The sequence below is a fragment of the Mytilus edulis genome, chromosome 9 (assembly GCF_963676685.1).
Source record: "Mytilus edulis chromosome 9, xbMytEdul2.2, whole genome shotgun sequence".
NCBI classification, from domain to species: domain Eukaryota; kingdom Metazoa; phylum Mollusca; class Bivalvia; order Mytilida; family Mytilidae; genus Mytilus; species Mytilus edulis.
Genome location: NC_092352.1, coordinates 7,243,465 through 7,262,501, shown reverse-complemented (window position 1 = coordinate 7,262,501; position 19,037 = coordinate 7,243,465). Strand labels below are relative to the sequence as shown.

At 31.1% G+C, this 19,037-nt stretch overlaps 1 protein-coding gene across 1 annotated transcript in view; it reads left to right on the top strand.

The window, feature by feature from the left end:
- The window catches only part of LOC139487555 (cadherin-23-like), a 143,135-nt gene that overhangs the window by 119,483 nt on the left and 4,615 nt on the right, over positions 1-19,037 (top strand). Inside the window, exons 18-38 of the mRNA XM_071272436.1 lie at positions 1,901-2,065; positions 2,714-2,778; positions 3,128-3,368; positions 3,733-3,978; positions 4,345-4,872; positions 5,416-5,557; positions 5,951-6,157; positions 6,637-6,950; positions 7,676-8,224; positions 8,835-9,017; positions 10,163-10,403; positions 10,678-11,030; positions 11,694-11,930; positions 12,348-12,436; positions 12,968-13,054; positions 13,527-13,595; positions 14,308-14,374; positions 14,795-14,922; positions 15,126-15,166; positions 15,928-15,991; positions 18,168-18,221. Of these exons, the coding sequence (XP_071128537.1) occupies positions 1,901-2,065; positions 2,714-2,778; positions 3,128-3,368; positions 3,733-3,978; positions 4,345-4,872; positions 5,416-5,557; positions 5,951-6,157; positions 6,637-6,950; positions 7,676-8,224; positions 8,835-9,017; positions 10,163-10,403; positions 10,678-11,030; positions 11,694-11,930; positions 12,348-12,436; positions 12,968-13,054; positions 13,527-13,595; positions 14,308-14,374; positions 14,795-14,922; positions 15,126-15,166; positions 15,928-15,991; positions 18,168-18,221 (4,070 nt within the window). The remainder of the gene's footprint in view (positions 1-1,900; positions 2,066-2,713; positions 2,779-3,127; positions 3,369-3,732; positions 3,979-4,344; positions 4,873-5,415; positions 5,558-5,950; positions 6,158-6,636; positions 6,951-7,675; positions 8,225-8,834; positions 9,018-10,162; positions 10,404-10,677; positions 11,031-11,693; positions 11,931-12,347; positions 12,437-12,967; positions 13,055-13,526; positions 13,596-14,307; positions 14,375-14,794; positions 14,923-15,125; positions 15,167-15,927; positions 15,992-18,167; positions 18,222-19,037) is intronic.

Sequence of the window (19,037 nt, the reverse complement as noted above, 5' to 3'; positions counted from 1 at the left end):
TTGCCGATCCATCATCCAAGATGGCCGCCAGCCAGGGACTTAGTTTAACATAGGACCCTATGGGAAATGCATACAAATGACTTCTTTTAGAGAACCACTGAATGGAATAAAACCAAACATAGCATGAATTATCCTTATGGGGTGCTGACCAAGTGTTGTTACTTTGTAGCCGATCCATCATCCAATATGGCCGCCAGCGGGGGACTTAGTTTAACATAGGACCCTATGGGAAATGCATACAAATGACTTCTTCTAGAGAACCACTAAATGGAATGAAACCAAACATAGAATGAATGTTCCTTATGGAGTGCTGACCAAGTGTTGTTACTTTGTAGCCGATCCATTATCCAAGATGGCCACCAGCGGGGACTTAGTTTAACATAGGACCCTATTGGAAATGCATACAAATGACTTCTTCTAGTGAACCACTGAATGGAATGAAACCAAACATGGCATGAATGTTCCTTATGTGGTGCTGACCAAGTGTTGTTACTTTGTAGCTGATCCATCATCAAAGATGGCCGCCAGCAGGGGACTTAGTTTAACATAGGACCCTATGGGAAATGCATACAAATGACTTCTTTTAGAGAACCACTGAATGGAATAAAACCAAACTGGCATGAATGTTCCTTATGAGGTGCTGACCAAGTGTTGTTACTTTGTTGCTGATCCATCATCCAAGATGGCCACCAGCCGGGGACTTAGTTTAACATAGGACCCTATGGAAAATGCATACAAATGACTTTTTTAGAGAACCACTGAATGGAATAAAACCAAACATAGCATGAATGTTCCTTATGGGATGCTGACCAAGTGTTGTTACTTTGTAGCCGATCCATCATCCAAGATGGCCGCCAGTGGGGGACTTAGTTTAACATAGGACCCTATTGGTAATGCATACAAATCACTTCTTCTAGTGAACCACTGAATGGAATGAAACCAAACATGACATGAATGTTCCTTATGTGGTGCTGACCAAGTGTTGTTACTTTGTAGCTGATCCATCATCCAAGATGGCCGCCAGCGTGGGACTTAGTTTAACATAGGACCCTATGGGAAATGCATACAAATGACTTCTTTTAGAGAACCACTGAATGGAATGAAATCAAACATGACATGAATGTTCCTAATGTGGTGCTGACCAAGTGTTGTTACTTTGTAGCTGATCCATTATCCAAGATTGCCGCCAGCGGGGGACTGAGATTAACATAGGACCCTATGGGAAATGCATACAAATGACTTCTTTTAGAGAACCACTTAATGGAATAAAACCAAACATTGCATGAATTATCCTTATGAGGTGCTGACCAAGTGTTGTTACTTTGTAGTCGATCCATCATCCAAGATGGCCGCCAGCAGGGGACTTAGTTTAACATAGGACCCTATGGGAAATGCATACAAATGACTTCTTTTAGAGAACCACTGAATGGAATAAAACCAAACATGGCATGAATGTTCCTTATGAGGTGCTGACCAAGTGTTGTTACTTTGTAGCCGATCCGTCATCCAAGATGGCCGCCAGTGGGGGACTTTTGAATGAAATTAAACATGTTCCTTTCCTTATAAATGAGGTTGTGTTGTCACTTTTAGCCAAATTTTATATTTTTTTATATGATTTCAAAAACCCAAGTAGAATCAGGTGAGCGATACAGGCTCTTGAGAGCCTCTAGTTAAAAAGACAGAACAAATTCTTTACAACTTACTTTCTGTGTGAAAAACTAAAGAACAGTGTGATAAAAGACTCACATTTTTATAACTTGGAGTGAAATAAATAAGACGTAGATCTTTTTTGTTGCAAAAAGACTTAAAAAGAACAGTATGAAGATTAAAGCCTCACATTTTTATCATGTTTATAACTTGATGTGAAATGATATGATTTATATACTTTCTGTTACCATAGGTCATAGCCAGAGAAATACACACTGTTGAGAAGAAATCTAGTGTGGCTACTGTTACTGTAAACATCATAGATGTAAATGATATTCCTCCTCAGTTCCAATCTGAGATATTCAGTGCTACTATATCAGAAAACTCTGCAGCAAATACACCCGTCATCATTGTTAATGTAAGTTAATACAATATATTTTAAAAGAAGTCAATGATATGATGTCAGTCTGGGCTAAATTCAACAGATCAACACAACAGCCCTATGTACTAAATAATGTAAATAGGAGTTAATGGAAATTAAGAATTTTTGTTAGTTAATTTGGTTACAATATGTACTTTCTGTCGGTCAACATTCTTGACTATAATTTAGAAGATGTACAGTGATCTATAGTTGTTTAAATCAGTACAGTGATCTATAGTGGTTTAAATCAGTACAGTGATCTATAGTGGTTTAAATCAGTACAGTGATCTATAGTTGTTTAAATCAGTACAGTGATCTATAGTGGTTTAAATCAGTACAGTGATCTATAGTGGTTTAAATCAGTACAGTGATCTATAGTTGTTTAAATCAGTACAGTGATCTATAGTTGTTTAAATCAGTACAGTGATCTATAGTTGTTTAAATCGTACTTCCTTGGTCTCTTTCACATAGATTAAAGCAAAAGTACCACATCTCATTTGATATATATTGAATATATACCAAAACAGTTATTTAAAACAATTATATAGGTATCACAGTTACTTAATCATTGATTTATTAAGATCAGAATTTCCTTTGATACATTATGCATGTGACAGTCTTTTTCACAACACTTTCTGTTTCCAGGCAACAGATGAAGACTCAGGTATATTTGGACAGTTGACTTATTCACTGAGAGGAGGAAATGGGAAGTAAGTTGGTCATTTGAATAAAAGAAAAAATGTAAACTTCAATTAGACAGCAACATAAACTAACAGTATCCAAGGGGTTCCATTTTTTTATTTACACATATCAAATGCTTCTACTATTGAGACACACCAACAAATGCTGCTGTCAGACATAAACTGTTACTATGATCTGCCTATGAATAAGTTAGTTTAAAGAGTATTTAGCTTCCTTAGGTGTTTAAAAATCATTTCAATATTGAAAAATTATCTACATTAGAAAATTTGTAAACTTATTTGAGCAGCAATAAATTTATAAAGTCAAAATCTAGTATGTATCCATTAATATTTTAACTATCATTTTGTGTAATTTTAGGTTTATTATAAATGACAAGACTGGTGAGGTTTCAGTTGCTGGAGATTTAGATAGAGAGAAGGTTGATGAATACTATCTTACTGTAGAGGCTAAAGATGGTGGAGGATTCCGTTCTACTACAGAGTTACGAATCAACGTCACTGATGAGAACGATAACTCACCAGAATTCAGAAGAGAGGAGTATTTCAGTACAATTAAGGAGAAAGCCAGTGATTTCCAAAGAGGAAAACTTATTGTGGAGGTATTTTTTGCTTTTAGATAAAAAAAAAGTAAATTTGCTGAAAGTTGAAGAAAAAGAGGCAATATATATGATAATAGTTTTACAACATTAACTACATTTAAAAAATAAATGGAGTTATTTCCCTTCATTGTGATATGTTTATTCAAAAGATTTATGCTAAAATGATAACTAATCTTTATTTTATTATTGAAAGCTTGATGAAATGAAAACTAATTCCAGCAGTCATTTACATCAGTACACTGAACTGTCATTGTATTAAGTAGCAAAAATTCAATATTATTTTGGGTTACTGTGTATGTGTTTTTTTTATTGATTATTAAACTGTATTTTAAGTATTCATTTTGATTGCGTCACATTATTTCAGGCCTTTGATATAGATGAACCTAACACACCTAACAGCTTAATAAAGTATGAGATTAACAAAACACCACCAGGACTAGAAAACAACTTTGCCATAGATATACTGTCAGGGGAGATTACTGTCAAATCACCTCTAGATTATGAAGCACTGGATCCAAAACTCAATGGAAAGGTTGTGTTAATTGTAGAGGCCATGGATTGGGGAAATCCTAGGAGGTCAAAGGTCATCAATGTTACCATAGAAGTAGAGGTACTTAACCACTTTACATATTAGCACTTAGATGGTACAATGTTTTATTGAGATCACTACAGCCATAGAAAAATACTAAAATTTCATACTTCAAGAAGCTATTAACGATAGCTTGATGTTTAATCTCTTATTCTTAATCATTTCTTTTTTGTTTAAAAAGCTTTATTACGCAATAAAATTTCTAGACTTTTTATATGATCTTTGTTTTATTTTGACCTGTTGAAAATGACAAATACACTTCTTCATAATCATTATATAGTAAACAAGAAATTCTCACATAGATTTATCTCTTGCTTATGAAAACAAAATAGTTTTATTTAATATATTTTTTTTTGCAAATTGATAGATAATGTGTTTTATCTTCAGGATGTAAATGATAATGCTCCCATATTTAACCAGCCAAGTTATACAGCCAATGTTTTAGAGAATGCCACAGATACAACGGTTGTCACACAGATCAAGGCCACTGATGCTGACGGCACATTCCCTAACAATGAATTTGTTTACAGAATAGACAGTGGATCACAAGACCAGTTCAGAATTAACTTTAAAACGGGAGAAATAAGTGTAGAAACTGGCGCTAAGTTAGACCGGGAAACTAAGAGTTTATATATTCTGAATGTCTCTGCGACAGATAGAGGGTCTACAACTCTAGTTGGATATTGTCAAGTAAAGATAAATGTAGATGATGTTAACGATGAAAGTCCAATATTCACTTCATCAAGGACTGTACATGTTAGTGAGAACTCTCCTAAACCATCTGAGGTGGTGACAACCTTCACTGCGACAGATCCTGATTCTGATGCTGATCTACATTATAGTTTGATAGAGAATAGAACTACAGCATTTGATGAGAATGGATTTGAAGTTGATGTAGGAAAATACAACATTCAGGTATGGATCAAAAAGTTGTTTCATTATCTTGTGTTTCATTAGGTTAATTTAAATTTACTTCACTCTACAAGTGAGAGGTAAAGCTAGCTACAAAACCATGTTTAAGCAACAATTTTCTACATAAGAAAATGCCTGTACCAAGTCAGGAATATGAAAGTTGTTATCCATTTGTTTCATGTGTTTGAGCTTTTGATATGGATATTTGATAAGGGACTTTCCATTTTGAATTTTTCTTTGAGTTGAGTATTTTTATTATTCTATGTTTGAAAATGAGAATGATATAGGACAAAGTCAATATTGAACACCTGATTGGTATGAAATATATAATATACTATGGAAAAGGTTAAGATATTTATGAAAATATTATATATTCTGTATCAACAAATCCATATCCCAGAAGTTGAAGTTTAAAATTTCTAATGTTACTATCACATTTCTTGGTTGAATGGTTATAATTGTTACTGATAGATTTTGTTGATGTGTATATTCTTAGATATTCTATGATAGTTTTTTATTTAGTCCTTTTTTATTTTCTATTTTTAGGACTACTTTATAGTTGAAGAAAACAGTGGAATAATTAAAATAAACAAGGACAATATAGACCGAGAAACAGCTGAGAAAATAGTTCTACAAATATTAGTGGAGGACAAAAATGGTGTCATGCATAATCCACAAACAGCTACAGGTAATATATGTTAATTATTGAATGGACGAAGGTTATGAATGTCATGAATATTGTGGTTATCTTTAAAAAAAAAAAAAAAGGAACGAAAAAGATACCAGAGGGACATTCAAACTCATATGTCAAAAATAAACTGAAAACAACATGGCTAAAAAAAGAAAAAAAAGACCATTAGACAAACAATAGTACACAAACACACAACATAGAAAACTAAAGACAAAGCAACGTAAACCCCAACAAAAAACTGGTATGGTAAAAGTTATAATTTGACTGTTTGCTGCAATATGGATTTATTATGAATATAAAAAAAGAAATATTTATGATAATAATCATCTTTATACATTTAGGCAGGCCTTTTCAAACCACTTTCTAATTATTTCCCTTTTTATTAATCAGGTACCCTTACAATAATTCTTGACGACAAAAATGACAACCCACCCACATTTACACCAAGCAGTGACTACCACGTCAACATATCTGAAGGACGAGACATCTTAGACGTGGTAACAACGATATCAGCCATAGATGTGGATAAAAACCAACAAATCAAGTTCTCTGTAGCTCCATCTGATTCCACAACATTTCAAATAGATTCTAATACCGGTAAGACAACTAATTGTTCATTTAAGTCCTGAATACTTGGAACCCCTGCAAATTATTACAGAAAACATATTTCTGAAGATTGTTTTTCTTATCATTATATAAATGGCCTTCATCATTAGTTTATGAAAAGAGTAGAGATATATTTGATTATTTTATATGTTGTGTTTACAATTTTCAATATCATTCAATGTAAGATCTGTAAAACCAAAGTCGAGAGATCATCACATGAGAAAGACATAATTCCTATTCAAAAATGTTAAGCAATTATTAAAGAATGATTACACTTGAACCACTAATTTGAAACTATGAAAATTGAATCAAGATTTAAAGGTGCATTCAAAAACACTATATTTGTTGGTGAGTAATGTAGTATACATCATACTTCTAAGTCTTAGAAGCTCCTGGGACTGAAATGTTCTCAACAATATGGATATGCCCTAGAAAGTTAATAATATAACAATATCAATTGCATTTTTAAGGAACAGTTAGACTTGTGAAGAAACTAGATAGGGAACAGAATGCTGAGGTCAATTTCAAGGTCATTGCTACTGACAATGGTGTACCTGTACTGTCGTCCACAGCAACAGTAACCGTGACAGTTCTTGATGTTAACGATGAATCCCCTATATTTAATGCATACCAGAGTACCTATAGTATATCTGAGTCCGCTGCTAATGGTACTAGGATAGCAGTGATTGATGCTACAGACAAAGACATCGGAGAGTTTGGAAGTCTTCAGTACTCTTTACAAATTAACAATGATGATGGCTGCTTGGTCATTAATGAGTTCACTGTAAGTTTGACTTGACTTCAGAACATGAATAGTAACAAGAGAACAGACCTTGTGGTCATAAAACTTTTGAGCAGCTGCTATACTCAGACTCAGAAATCAACCAATTAACCAATCAATAGTTGATTTGATGTTTCAAGTACATTTTATATACTTTGAGTTCTGAGTAAAGTTTTATATATCCCTGGTATAGATAGAAATAAAATAAATCGACTTTTGCAGATAAGCTTTACATTTTTATTTCTGAAGTCTGACTGGCCGTCTTAATCTATCATTATCTTAAAATACAATTGGTGCTTTCAAATTTTTCTTGTGCTACGTCTGAAGGAATTATAGATATTTATGATAAGTAGTGCATTACATGATAAACTGGAAACACATACACTGACTTACTATATTATACCAAGTCAAAAATCTAAATTGAATAGATAGAATCTGTTTATCACATATTGAAATTTAAAAGCAGTATATCATTCATGTATTATCATTGTATCAAAATTGTAGATTTTCAGAAAAGTAAAAATTATTCAAAAAATTCTAAAAATGATATTATTATATGTTCTTACCCAAAGCAACATGTTTGTAGAAATAATTGTAAGCTATGAATTTTAATTTGCAATTCAACAACCCCAAAAAAAACCAAAGAAATCTTTAAAAACCCAAGCAAACAACATTCTCTACAATGCTAATATATTTGTGAAAGACCTAATTTTGTCTTGTCTTATTAGGGGGAAATTACTGTGGATTGTAACTTAGATTATGAGACCAGAAAAGAATACAGTATATATGTTGTTGCCAGGGACAATGTGAACGATCCAACTAATCAGAAGTCAAAACAAACAGGACAGATTATGATCCGTTTGTTGGATGTGAACGACAACGCACCTGACCTCAAGGGTATAACAAGTGATCAGATACCAATTTATGAGAATGCTGCTGATGGGTCCACTGTAGCTAATATCTTTGCAACAGATCCCGACAATGGAGACAACGGTACTGTGGATTATTCATTAACATCCGATACTAATGCTACAGTCCAGTTTACAATAGCTACCATATTTAATCCTGATAGAAAACAATATGAAGGTGTTGTTAAATTAAAAGGTAGTTTATTAGGTCAGGTGGGAATATTATATGTGACAGTGAAAGCTACAGATCGGGGATCACCACAAAAGTCGTCAGAGAAAAAAATGTACTTTACGATACTTGATGTGAATTTACATCAGCCAGTTTTCACTGTACCACAAGGACCACAAGCTACCATAAGTATAGAAGAGGTATGTATTAGGCTTATTTTTTTGTTAGTTTGAATAGTTAAATTAATGTTATATCAAAGATAAAATAATTTAGTTTTAGGGTCAAATGCTAATTGTCAGAGTATTTTTGTGACAAAATAAAGCTGTTATTTAGATATATTCACTTAAAGATGCATTCAATCTTTAGCAAACTTGATACTTTACTAGACCATAGGTGAACACTATTCATTTCTCTTCATGACTTGCACTGTTTGCATCTGAAAAAAAGTGCTGTAATTTTTTAGAAATTAGAATATATTAAGGTGGTACCCAACACTTTCACTAAAATTAATTTGGCTAGCTTAATTTTCATAAAATTTTGTCAAAGTATTTACTTTGACCCTTTAACAAAAATATCAAAAATTCAAAAATTTTGAACCAACCTTTTTGTCAGAAAAATTACACTGGTTATATTGCAGTTTGACAAATACCAATTTTGATCATTGAGAAGCTTAATATTCCTTTTACAACACAACGTATAAACTAAAACGTTCAGCTAGGTGACTTTATCTCCCTGTAGTGTTAGGTACCACCTGTAAAGTTATCATCACTGTTATGGCTCTTATACATTCCTATTGAATTGACATTTTAGCAACAAGATCTCAATACTTTGGTAATAAAAGTAGTTGCTAACGATGAAGACCATGGGAGGAATGGAGAAGTTAGATACAGTCTGGTACCAGAAGATGATTATCTTAAATTTACCCTCAATAATGATACAGGAGAGCTAAGCAACAAAGTCATACTGGACAGGGAAGTCACTGCCCAGTATAGGGTAAATATAACGTAATAGATATAACAGTAAAATGTTAAAATAGTATGTATATATTGACTAGGATTGTCAGTTTTCCGTTGAATGGTTCTCACTGGGTTCTCCACTTATTTAAATGAATACCATGATATACCAAGAAGTATTGAAAGGGGAATTTAACATATAAAACTAACAATCAATCAATCATTCTATTTAGGTCTGTAAATTTATGCTTTCATGATGAAAAATAATTGTCCATACTCTCTAAAAGAGTGGAGAAAGATACTAAAGGGACATTCAGTTCTACATGTCCTTTGTCTTATTAGTCTAAGAGCTAATTTACTAATGCTTGAAAGAAAGACTTTGGTTGACTTGCTTGCTTTGTTTGTATGAATGTTTGCTCAAGCATTGTAATTAAGATTGACATCTGCAAAGGATGTTAATGAGATTTAAATCTGTATACATTAGTTTTGGATTCCTAACCTCATATAAGCTCTAAGATTGCAATTTCTGTAAGAGTAATGGTTCTTTACTGGAAATCCATCTTCCTCACCTTATAAAAAACTGGCAGTCGTTATATATAGCCAAGAGTAATGAAAGATGTGTAAGACACTAAGACTCAATCAATCAATCAATCAATAACTCAGTCAATCAATCAATCAATCAATAACTCAGTCATTAAATAAATCAATCAATCAATCAATCAAAAGTTTGTGTATCATTAGTTGTGGTCTTATTGATATACTTGACATTTCTTTTTCATACTGTGTTGTATTGTAGATTATAATAATATATAACATCAGCTCCTTACTACTAAACTGTAACTTATGATACAAATGAACTTACAATTGAGAATGGAACATGCGAATTTGTTAAAGACACAACCACCCCACCAAAGAGCAGAAGGTCACCAATGTGTCTCCTACACAGGGAGAAAATCCTGCACCAGGAAATGGACTGTAGCAAGCATTTAAAAAAAATATTAAGACTAGTTCAGTGAAAGTAAACATCACACTAAACTCTGAAACATATAAATAAACTAAAATTAAAAAAAAAACATACAAGACTAACAAATGTCGGACATTCCAGTTATATGACAATTTACTATACACTGGTAAAAAAACATAAAAACATTTTCTTAATTCTCATTCATGATGCTGAATTTGCAGGTAAAAATAATAGCATATGACAATGGTCTACCAAATAGACTGGAAACACCGTTATCACTTACAATCAGCCTGATAGATATCAACGATAAAGACCCAGAATTTCCACGAGACGTCCAGTATCAGCCGTACTATGTTGGCAGTGTGCCAGAGGAGAGCACAGGGGCATTAATTGGTAGTGTTGATGTAGCTGTGGACAAGGACAGTGATGCCAACAATAGCCAGATATTTTATTATATTATTGGTAAGTCGGTAAAAATTAATTTGAAGTAATAAACAAGTTTTCAAACTCACAAATGAAATGAATTATAATGAAAACTAAAGCAACAATTTTTTTTTCTTCTTCAAAATACCAATAGTTTGTGGGTTAAGAAAGTTTTAGTATTGAAGGTTAGACAATTTCCTGATAACATATCAATAACTTGTACAGCAAGAGCTACATAAATACATTGTCTTGTTCTGTGTTCAAAAAAATGTTGCTTATTAACTAACCCTTATATAACAAAATATAATTTCAGGAGGAGAAATGCAGGATCACTTCCATCTGAATGAGACAGGACAACTATATTTAATGAAATCAATAGATAGAGATGGAGATAAAAACCCTTTCAAACGACAGATCAATTTTATCAACTTGGTAATATGGGCCACACCTTATAACTATCTTAAGATAACTCCCGGACCAATCGGAGAACCTGCCACATCTGAAGCAGTGGTGCCATCTATATATAAACCTTTAAATGTAACACAGATGTGGGTGAGGGTAACAATTCAGGACATTAATGACCACCCTCCAAGATTCCGTGAGGATACACTCAGTATTGGAATAACAAGGAAAACACAGTTTGGAGAACTTATATTTAATTTAAAGGTAAGGTTACAATTGGAGTCAACATTACATTGTGATATAACCCAAATAGGTACATGGAAACCTAAACTGGACCCTATAATGGTTTACTTTTATAGATTGTTATTTAGATGGAGAGTTGTCTCATTGGCACTCACACCACATCTTCCTATATCTCTTTACATATGATATAGCACAAGTGGGATATATATGGTAAATATAATTATTGGATTTATTTACCTTTGACAACTTTTACTATGAGTTTTGTTTCTCATTTATATTTTGGATGTGCTACATAATAATTTCAGGTGTTGTCAAGAAATTTTAGTATCAATTAATCTGTCTATTAAAAATTATATTTAACATGTAGAATTTAATTTTTTTTGGAGAATGTCACATTGCAAGCAAAAGTATATGCATGCTCATAAAACTCACCAAATACCACTTCAATAGTGATCAATCGCAAGCCACCTGCTAGAAACGTCTAAGACTATTTATTGAAAATTCTTTTCGTTTTTAAGTCAGTTATAGTTCAGTGTCACATTCAGTAATCAGTACCATTAATAAGCTAGGAAATGTGTTATTTTATAATTTTATCCATCTAAATCCACCAGAATGTTGATATACCTGTATTTCTTGGTTGTCTGTGTAGTTATGCATATCAATGAAAATATTTTATTTTTTCAGAGTGAAATAATTGACTTGGACATTGGAGAGAATAAGAATCATACGTTTGTACAAAGTCGTCCATTGGTTGTCTACCCTGATAGTCTGAGTCAGTCTATAGGGTCTACTCCGTTCAAGTTCTTCAGTAACGGGACATTGAAAACAAACACATACTTCCAAGCTGATATGAATGGCTACTTCCTAATGAGTGTACAAGCTAAAGATAAAGACATGCAGCTGGCTAATGCTACTCTAAGGGTAGGTTCACTTATCAATTTGTCATTTATTGCAAAACTAGTGCTCCAAAGGATATTTTATAATTATAAAAAAAACCTTTGTACACCTGGTTGTGCCTGTAATGTCACTTACAAATGTATGTGAAAAGCAGAAAAGTATGCCTATCTTAGGCTGCATCAGTGATTTTGAATATGAGAAATTTGATAATAAATTATGAAATGGCAATAAGGGAGACTGTCAGAATTATATGAATTGCGCTTTCTTTTTTTTAATCAAATAAGAAAACGATGAATACCTTTATGCAGCTGTTTATCACCGTTTTATTGTGAAATATTGAAATGTATTTGATTACAAGTTTCACTTTGGTGAATGTATGCTGATATATGAACTTATGCACAATCGTAATATTAAGTGAAAGTTTTGATCTTTTTTTTTCAGATATCTTTAATTAATGATGACCAAAGGTTAAAGGTCATATTCCGTATGTTTCCAGAACAAGTCAGGAATTTTTCCACAGAGTTTAAAAAGTAAGTTTGACTTAGTTGTTTGCTTAAAATTTACAGTTCTATTGGCCAGATTTGTGTTTGGTCTATTACAATCCTAAGATTGAATCTCATTAGGGTATAGTGGTCTGAGTGACCCATATTATAACCTAGTAATAAAATTGTAATTGCTGAAGCTATGGTGCTATTGAAACAATTGATTGCTTGTATATACTCCCCAATTTTAGAATTAATTTGTTTGTTAAAAGCTGTACAAATGAATATGGGCATATTGTTTTTTAATTAAATAATCCAAAATAATGTTCTTAATTGGAGAGAGTAAAAGAATTCATCATAATGCTAACCTAACTTAGATTTATCTGTTGTAATTTCTCTGTCCTACTTGTTCTGTTTGGTTTTTTTTGCAGCGGTGACACACTTTTGGACACCTGGCTGTTACAAGTTCTTGTTCAAATAATATAAAAAGCACTAGTTCAAATTATTGTGTTTATATTTTTGCTTTAAGTAAATGACAATGATTGACCATAAAATGAAAGTTTCTGAATTTATTTACAGTCGACTAGAGAAGATTACTGGTTACAGAATAGTTGTTGATAAAATACAGACACATGAAAATATACAAGGCAAACCTGAGGTGGATAAGTAGGTGTTTTTTCTCATACTTCAGTCGTTTTAAATTTTTTCAACAAAATTAAATGTTAGAATACCTAAACTGCATGTAATTATGATACATTATGAAACCTTTATTTTTTATCAAGGATAATATAAATATGCATTTTGTTTTCTCCAAATATTTTACAGCAACTTTGCATTTGAATACTGTAAATTCAGAAATTATTGCGTGCATTTATTATTGCGATTTTGTCATTTTTGACTTAAATGCGATTTCAATTTTTACGATTTTGAGAAAAATCATGTTTAATTCATATAAAATATTTTAAAATGCGATTTGAAATTATTGGTTTACAACTCTGTTGCATTTTTCGCAATAATAAAAACCTCGCAATAATTTCTGAATTTACAGTAAGTGACTTACTCAATATTCATTTCATTTTGAATTGATTGATTAACCTTTGTAAGATATGACTCTGACAATTTAATATTTTATTTACAGAACTGATATGTTTATACATGGAGAAGTCATAAATCCTTTTAGAATTGTGGATTCTTCAGAACTTTTAAGGTAAATGTAGTGCAGGATAAGGAAAACAAATATATTTCTTTCATGATTTCTATTATAAACTTTGTTAAAATCTTTTCCTCAGAAACTTCCAGGTAATCATGCATATTTCTTCATCCAATATGAAATATTCTAAACAATTACACCAAATACAAGATTGAATATTAAAAAAAAGGACTTGGTTTTAAAAACTTTTAAAATAGAGGTTTAACCAGAAAGATACTGAAATATGTGTTAGATATGTACATATAAGAAAACAGAACACATAATCTTAATATCACATGATATTTAACCCTCCTTTAGTTTGCTACATACTTCTTTTGTTTTATGATGATTATCATGCTTTATCATGTTTGAAAAAATTGTGGGCCAGGCCAAACCAAAGACTTGAAATTTAGTATCTGCTGTTTATCAGCTAAGCAAGTGATGTCTAGTATTAGGAAAAAACTGTCTGATATTTGCCACTGGATGTTAACACTAATCCATCCGTTCACCTTTCCATTTTTTTTATCAAACTATTTATGCCTTAGGTATTTAAATACTGAAGTCTAAATGGGTTTAATTATTAAGCTTGTGAAAAATTTAATGAAAATTTGTTATTGATAATGTTATACAAAATATACCACATACAATGTGAGTGTATTTTAATTTATTAATTAATTAAGTTCCATAACAACAAACAATATATAACTTACTTTTAATTTTGTGTTTACAGTGCTATAGATGGCAGTGCAAGTGCTTTAGTCAGTGTCCTAAATGACTATAACATTGTCCAGATAGTGGTAAGTTACCAAATAAATTTTACATTAAAACATGTCCAAACTGGACTCTCACAAAATTGAAAAAATGACCTTCTCCCAAAAAACAACTTTCTAGATGGCAGAAATTGTTTGTCTTTCAACAGTTTGTCTTGGATAGGAATCACCGTATTTGATAAAACAAACAAATTATTTATTTTAATCTGACTTCGTTGTGTGTAAGCCATTTTCAGAAATAGAAAATAAAAAAATTGGTTTATTTATTGTTTCTTTGTTTCTTTGACATATTCATTGGTTAAAATTCTCAATTCTATCATCTCTTTGAATAGATCTATCATCAATCTTTTTCTCAAAACTTCCAACTAAATAATGGTCATGGGGTAACAGACATACCGCTTAGATACTCCATACATGATAAACATATGACCTGTTTATATATTACAGCCAACAACAACACAAGCTCAAGAAGATGATAGCAAGAGACAATTAACTATGGCTATAATTCTCTTAGCTATAATCCTGGGTGTACCAGCCATCGCCATGATGTTTGTTATTTATTTTATGTATAAAAAGTAAGTGTGACCTTTTATCATCGAATTTAGTTTTGTGATAATTATAAATTGTTCATCCTTTTCAGATGAATATAGTTTTTACTTCCAATGGTTTGGTAAAGTTGTAACAACTAGTGGACAATTAAATAATAGTAGTATTTGATCCTATATTCACTTTATTCAATTTGTCACAATATATTCAATTAACCTTGTTACTATTACAGATATCAACGAAAATTAAAAGCAGCCACAGCTATGGCATATGGTAAGTTTGATCATATATATATATGTAAAAAAACAATTGTCTCAAACTTTAATTACTTTTTCCATGTAATACTTAAAAAGTATTAATATTGAAAGTTTTGATGCTTTTAAACAATAAACGATTCACTCTGTCAAATTTTTACATATTCCAAAAAATGTACATATCTTCTTGTATATTTCATGCAGCTTACAAAGGAAATGGTAAGATTAACTGTTGTCTTTTGTTTTTTGTAAATCTGTGTTTTAATTTTTATCATTTGAAAGGATTTTGAATGTGTTCACTACAATGTCCACAAGTGTATAGTTTATTATGTTCCTTATGATTTGTAAGATTAAGATTTTTGTGATTATTTGGGAAGAAAGAAACCTCAATTTTTATGTTTTTTTTTAATAATGAGAAGTGATAAGCCAAGAATTCTCCTGAAAATGACACACATCCAATACTTTAAGCCAAACTGCTTGTTTGAAATTTAATAACAACCTTTTTGTGAACGCAACAGGTTTTATAATAATTATTTTACAACTTTACACTTTATTTTGCATTTCCAGACAATTATTTGGAAAAAAAGCTGAAAAGTTATCAATGCTTATATATATTGTTAATATTAAGTGATTCCTAAAGTTAACCATTAAATGTTTTATACAATGGGATGGTTTGTTTACTAAATGAATAATGTACCTATGCAATAAAATTATCAATACTACTTTAGCATAGATGTCTTATTTTAAGAAATAATGTAATTTAATTTAACTATTATTTAGATTCAAGAGATTCAGATATGCAGAAATTACAATTACCAGGGACAAATCTTCACTCATATGAAAAGTAAGTTATTTTACAACATTCAATATCTGTGACCACTTTACTTGGATATTAGAGTGCACCTTTCTCACTGTACAAAGTTATCTCCCTTTAACATTTTACATCAGAAATCACATAACTTGGAAATTAAAGAGAAAGTTTCTAACAATGATGAGTTATCTCCCCTCAACAAACATTTAACTTTAGAAAACACATAACTTGAAAATTCAAGTGAAATTTCCTGACAATTCAGAGTTATCTCGTCTCAACAAACATTTTACATCAGAAATAACATGACTTGAAAATTAAAGTGACTGTTTCTGATAATTCAGAATTGTCTCCCCTCATCAAACATTTTACTTCAGAAATCGCATACCTTTGAAATTCAAGTGAATGTTTCTCACAATGATGAGTTATCTCCCCTTAACAAACATTTAAAATCATAAATTACACAACTTGGAAATTAACTGAACGTTTCTAGATTGAAATAAACAATTAATTTCCCCATAGGCGACAATGGTAGCCTTTTTGAGATACAGACTTTAGAAAGTTGATTTTCTTAACGAAACCTTGCTAGAATCAAAGACAAGTTATTAGGACAGTATGTTTTGGTCCAAAAAATAAAGGTTCGCGTTGCTTTTCTTAGCGTATTTTGTACTTATCTCCCATGCCTATCAATTTTGCCCTTAAAAATATGTGTCTTGTCCTAGCGTTGAAAAGCCATCTCAGTGCCTTTAGGGCTACGGAATAATTTTTATTTTGCCTTTTGTATAAAGCAGAGTGCACGAAGTCTCTAAAAATAAAAAATAACGGGCACACATATCAACCAATCAGGATTAACAATGATGAGTTCAAAGTTGTCTCCCCTCAGCAAACATTTTACATCAGGAATCACATAACTTGAATATATGAGTGAACCTTTCTCATACTTTAGAATTTTCTCTCCTCAACAAACATTTTATATATAACATAACCTTAATTAAACTGTTCCCCCTCTTTCAATGTTATTTCCCCTCAACTGAAATTTTAAAGTTTCAAGCTTTATTTAGATTCAAGATTTTGTCCACATTAAGGCGTTCCGGGTATGTAAATAACAAATATATTTAACAAATCAACATTACATATATGCAGTAAGGAAAGTTAATAGATAATTTATGATTTTGTTAATTATATTAGTGACTTGAGCAGGTAATACTTTTTCTTAACTTTTCCTGAAATCCTGGTGAAAGGAATTATAATTCACACATGATTTTTTTAACACAAATAAATGCATGTTCACTGTTCACTTAAACAAATCTGTTAGGTCCTTATTCAATGATTATTTTAGATAATCTTGAAAAGTAATTTAAATAGTTGGATATGATATAACAGAAACACTATTATATTTTTAATGTATAATATTTTATTCTTTAATAATGAAGTGGTGGTGGTAATAGAGTCTATATGACTGAAACCAGATTTTAATGGGTAACCAGTCTGTTGTCTTTTGTTAACCTCTCATTGCATGGTTGTAACAATTTGATGATATAAAGCAGTGTAAAGAAGGATATTAAGAGAGAGCATGTGGATATTTTCTGCCTGTTATCCCCACCAGAAACTTATTCATTTGATTTTATTCCTACAGTTTATTTTGTCTTGTGCATGTTTAATATATGTTGGTAATGTTTTTTGTTGTGCCTTTAAAATATTTTTGAAATTTTGATTAAAATTATTAAAATAGTTCTAATAAAAAAGAAAAGCCAAGAAACAGGTGACAAGTTTAGTAATTTAACATTTATACATTTTAATTTTGCTAAAAAAAACCAGTACATTTATTTGTTAAAAGTTATGAACTAATGAGAAGACTGCTAATTTAGGATGATGTCGATCTGTTTCTAACAGACTGAAACTTTTTACATCAAATAAAAAAAACTTAAAAAAAACAATGTACCAAGAGTTCATAACACACAGACTTTAAACAAAATACTGACTGCAATGTACATACCAGAAGGCTTAAGATTAACATTAAATGTAAAAAGTTTTAATAATAAACTCATCATAGATTCTAAGGTTGAATAATGTATTTGTGCCAGAAGCATGTTTTGTCTACAAAAGACTCACCAGTGATGCTCGAATCAAAAAAGGTCGTAAAGGCAGGCTCCTGTTGCAGTTTTTTCTGTATTAAATTGACAGTATTTAACCATATTTTGCTCTATTTTAGTGCTAATCCTATTTTTCTGGAGAAAATTTTACTGGAGGAATCAGGAGAACAGGCGTAAGTATTACAGTACCAAGTACTATTAGAGTTCTACGTAATAATGCGTTACTGCCATGAGAGTTCCTCCTTGACTTTTGAGTTTTAATGTCCTTATATTATTGTCTTAAATGAAAACCCTCCTAGTATATCAAATGTAAGAATTCAATGCCATCCCTGGTCATCTTAGGAAAAAAATTCAAAACAAGACAATGAATCACAATATTTAAAAAGGTTTACATTTCTTTTGTTCATGACGGAATTTTTGTTCAGTATTTATACTTGATCTTTATACCTTTATAATAATTCATTGTAAAGACTTTAAATAATGATAGGTTCTTTAAACTTCTTTTTTTATCAGTGAAATTCAGCAGATCTCTGAGACATGGTATATATAAATATCCTTAACACTATGTAACGTTTATCACAAGTCATGGAAAATATCACATTTTTAGTTAAATCACACCACAGCCTATATGTATGAATGATTCATTTAGTCAAGTGCTTTTAAAATCACAATTCATTTAGTCAAATCACAATTTCCTTGCTGGTATGACATAAGTAGTATAAAAGGATTAAAAAAAATCACTGAGGTTAACTGCTGGGATTTAAATTTATTTGTCTTTATTTATTTTTTGTTGTTTACATTTTGTAATTGAGAAACATAAATTGAGGCAAACTTTCCAGTGACTTTTAGTTATTACATAATCTTTATTAATACACAATATCGCAATATATTTAATTAACTTCTTCAAAGAAGTGCATATTAAAAAGAAATAGCCTTTTGTTATTGCATATAATTGATAGAATTGACTTAATTCTGTTTCAAAAATGACT